The sequence below is a fragment of the Pundamilia nyererei genome, unplaced genomic scaffold (assembly GCF_000239375.1).
Source record: "Pundamilia nyererei isolate P.nyererei 1_Seehausen unplaced genomic scaffold, PunNye1.0 scaffold00246, whole genome shotgun sequence".
Classification (NCBI taxonomy): domain Eukaryota; kingdom Metazoa; phylum Chordata; class Actinopteri; order Cichliformes; family Cichlidae; genus Pundamilia; species Pundamilia nyererei.
Window position 1 is genome coordinate 220,191 of NW_005187647.1, and position 3,016 is coordinate 223,206.

General features: G+C 36.4%; 1 protein-coding gene across 1 annotated transcript in view; it reads left to right on the plus strand.

Moving 5' to 3' along the window:
• Positions 1-3,016, plus strand: part of stab1 (stabilin 1) — a 66,429-nt gene that overhangs the window by 26,525 nt on the left and 36,888 nt on the right. Inside the window, exons 15-16 of the mRNA XM_005749490.1 lie at positions 1,769-1,882; positions 2,129-2,182. Of these exons, the coding sequence (XP_005749547.1) occupies positions 1,769-1,882; positions 2,129-2,182 (168 nt within the window). The remainder of the gene's footprint in view (positions 1-1,768; positions 1,883-2,128; positions 2,183-3,016) is intronic.

Genomic DNA, 3,016 nt, shown 5'->3' on the forward strand with positions numbered 1-3,016 from the left:
GAATTTGCTTAATTATGATGAAGAAACTGACCTCCCAGCCCATTGTTCCTTCAGTGGGCTGGGAGGTCATTATGCAAATGTACTGTTTATAAGATTGGAGAAACCTGCAGTCAGCTGAGACTGAAGAAGTCACTCGGATGAGTGACGAAACGTTTCTCCCACAAAATGCTACGTCCAGATGAACAGAATCAACTTTTAGAGATTTACTTACCTGGATGAATGAGTCTGCATCAAGATCTGCACAAACACTTGAACATTTTAAATCGTTACTGAAGACACAATTTTATGGTCTGGCATTAAACACACTTTGACCTAAACATTTTGGTTTTAACACCCTTAGTTGTTATTGTTGTTTGAGTTGTTTTTATGATGTATTTCATCTGCTTATTTGTTTTTTCTATATTTTACTGCATCATTGTTTTTGCATTTTATTTATTTTAGTGGCATTTTACATTGTTAAGCACTTTGTGCAGCATGGACTGTTTGGAGATGTGCTTTATAAATAAAGCTGACCTTGACTTTGATTGCTTCCACCTGTTGTAAACTGTATTTCTCATTAGTAGTCAGTTTTCTGTTTATATAGTCCTGTGTTTCATTTACTTGGAGAGGGTCCTTTTGCTTTTGTTTTATATTATCTCTTTATGTTTTTTTTTGTTCATTTCAGGTTGTTCTTTTTGTTTACATTAGGTCCTCCACACCACGGTTATGACACTTCTTTTCCTCATTCTTTAAAAAAACACCAAGGTCACAGAAAGATTAGTAGTGGAAGTCCTTATGACACTGTTTTTAAGAGGTTTAATTTCATTTAAACCCAATTTACAGTGCAGCCTAATACCACCAGCTTCATTCTTTTTTAACTTCTACTCCAGCAGCTCTGGCTTAACTCATAGCATCACATTTGATGTAAATGTCAACTTCCCTCAAGCTTTCCTCATTTTGTGGAAGATATTTTTAATTTCATGAGGTGTCAGATATCATTGTGTAAGTGAGTGATAGGTCTTGTATTACAGAGCCATGCTGTAACTACCTGCAGAATCTGGTCTGGCATTCCTGCTGAAGAATGCATGACCTCGCTAAAAAGGATTCTGTGAAGTCCCCAGATTCTATTTTTTTTATTGCACTTTGGCGATTCCTTAATTTAAAGGCGCATTTAAGTAAAAAAAAAAAAAAAAGATCATTTCATCATTTGACATGTTGTCCGTGCGCTCCTTAAATGTGTGGATTAAATTATTTTCAAATTTGTTACGTTTACACAGCTTCCCCACTTTAAGAAACGCAATTTTAAAATAATACATAAATTTTTTTATGTGTAGCATATCTAACACTGGCTATTGAGCAGTGCACTACAATTTATATTATGTAATGTATTCTACACAGACTATAAACTGATGAGAATGCAGATCATTTAGTTAGACATTTTCAGCTTCAGACTTTTGGGCTGTATGATGCACATACATATTCTATAACATAAGCATATTGAACCACTGTAATAAGGTTTTTGTTTGTTTGTTTGAATCTCCAAGCATCTATTTTTGTATTTACATAAAATGATGGTAAATGCCTGTAAAAACAACTTGTTTTGTTTGTGTGAAATCAAGGGTTTTCCCCCCAAAACATTTATATAAAAATTTAAATGAAACTTCTCTGACTTGAACTCAGGGAGGCATGGCTTTGCAGGTGTTTAATTCTGTATTCTGTCTGGCACTGAGGCTTAAAGGAAATCTGTGCTAAATCCTCATTTGTTAATCAGATATGTGTTTTTCTGCAGAACTGTGGGGCACCGCCACCGTTGCGGGGGCCAGGACCCCTCACTGTGTTCATCCCCACCAACCAGGCTGTGGACCGAGCCCGAGATGGCAGCATCCTGTACATGCTGAATGATGTAAGACCTCAGGGAGTCACTTTTCATCTCTTTGTGATTAGTGCAGATAACACATGCTGAGTTTTTTTAAATTATCAACAAATCAAATAAGAAGACCAAAGACTTTGTGACTCTGTCCCAAACTTAATTCTTACTGATAATATTCATCTTGAAGTAACCCAGATATGTTCAGTTTTGTTATTTTCTAAAGCACGTTTGGTTCCTGCCATATTAGAGATTTTGTTTTTAATATATTTTTTTTTCCAGGCCAAATATAAACTTCAGGAACTCCTCAGACACCACGTGTTTTCCCAGGCTGCGGTGAGCTCTTACCCTAACTCCCCAATCCTTCTGTCAGAGTCATTTATTTCACTTTCACCTGTTGCTTTTTCCTTTCTTTTTGCCTTTTATCCATTGGCGAACACAGATGAAAAAAGACTTAGCTCCACACTTTTATTCTTAGCTTTGCATTGCTCACGGTTCAAAATAGTCCTTATTTATCTTGTTCTGGGCCTTGGTGCCACCAAGAAACATGCATTTTTTTATTGGCCACCAGGCAGTGACACTTTCAGGTCACATCAGTAAAAACATGAAGCTAATTTTGCAAATTATATTTATTATTAGAGTCAGAAAGGAGGATTATCCAGGATAATCTCACTGATTGACAATGTGTCAGTCAAGCCAGTGTGGTGTAATTGACCAGTATTTCTGGAGCAGTAACACTTAAATGTCTGTTAAATTAGTTGCACACATCGTTAATGACTACGTCCCTCCATTCATACTGTCTGTTTGTAACAAAGACTCATTTCCTTAAATATATGGAAGCATAGGCCCTGTTAGCTCTCCCCCAGCAGATTGTCCGAGCAGCTGAGAAAACAGGCAGCAATTTTTCACACCAGCTTGTTAATCAACCAAAGACTTAGAGTTTTAATTAATTTGAAAGCCTGATTCTCAGCCTTGTACAACCTAACTGGAAAACTCAAAAACCTGTTTTATTTGATATCATCTATCATCCTGGGCCTTATTAGAGTTTCTGTCTGATTTCTTAGAGTGTTTATCTGACTCAGTTCTCAGCTCAGATAAAATAATTATTGGGGGTGATTTTATCATCCATGTAGATACTAAAAATGACAGCCTCAACATGGCATTTAATCT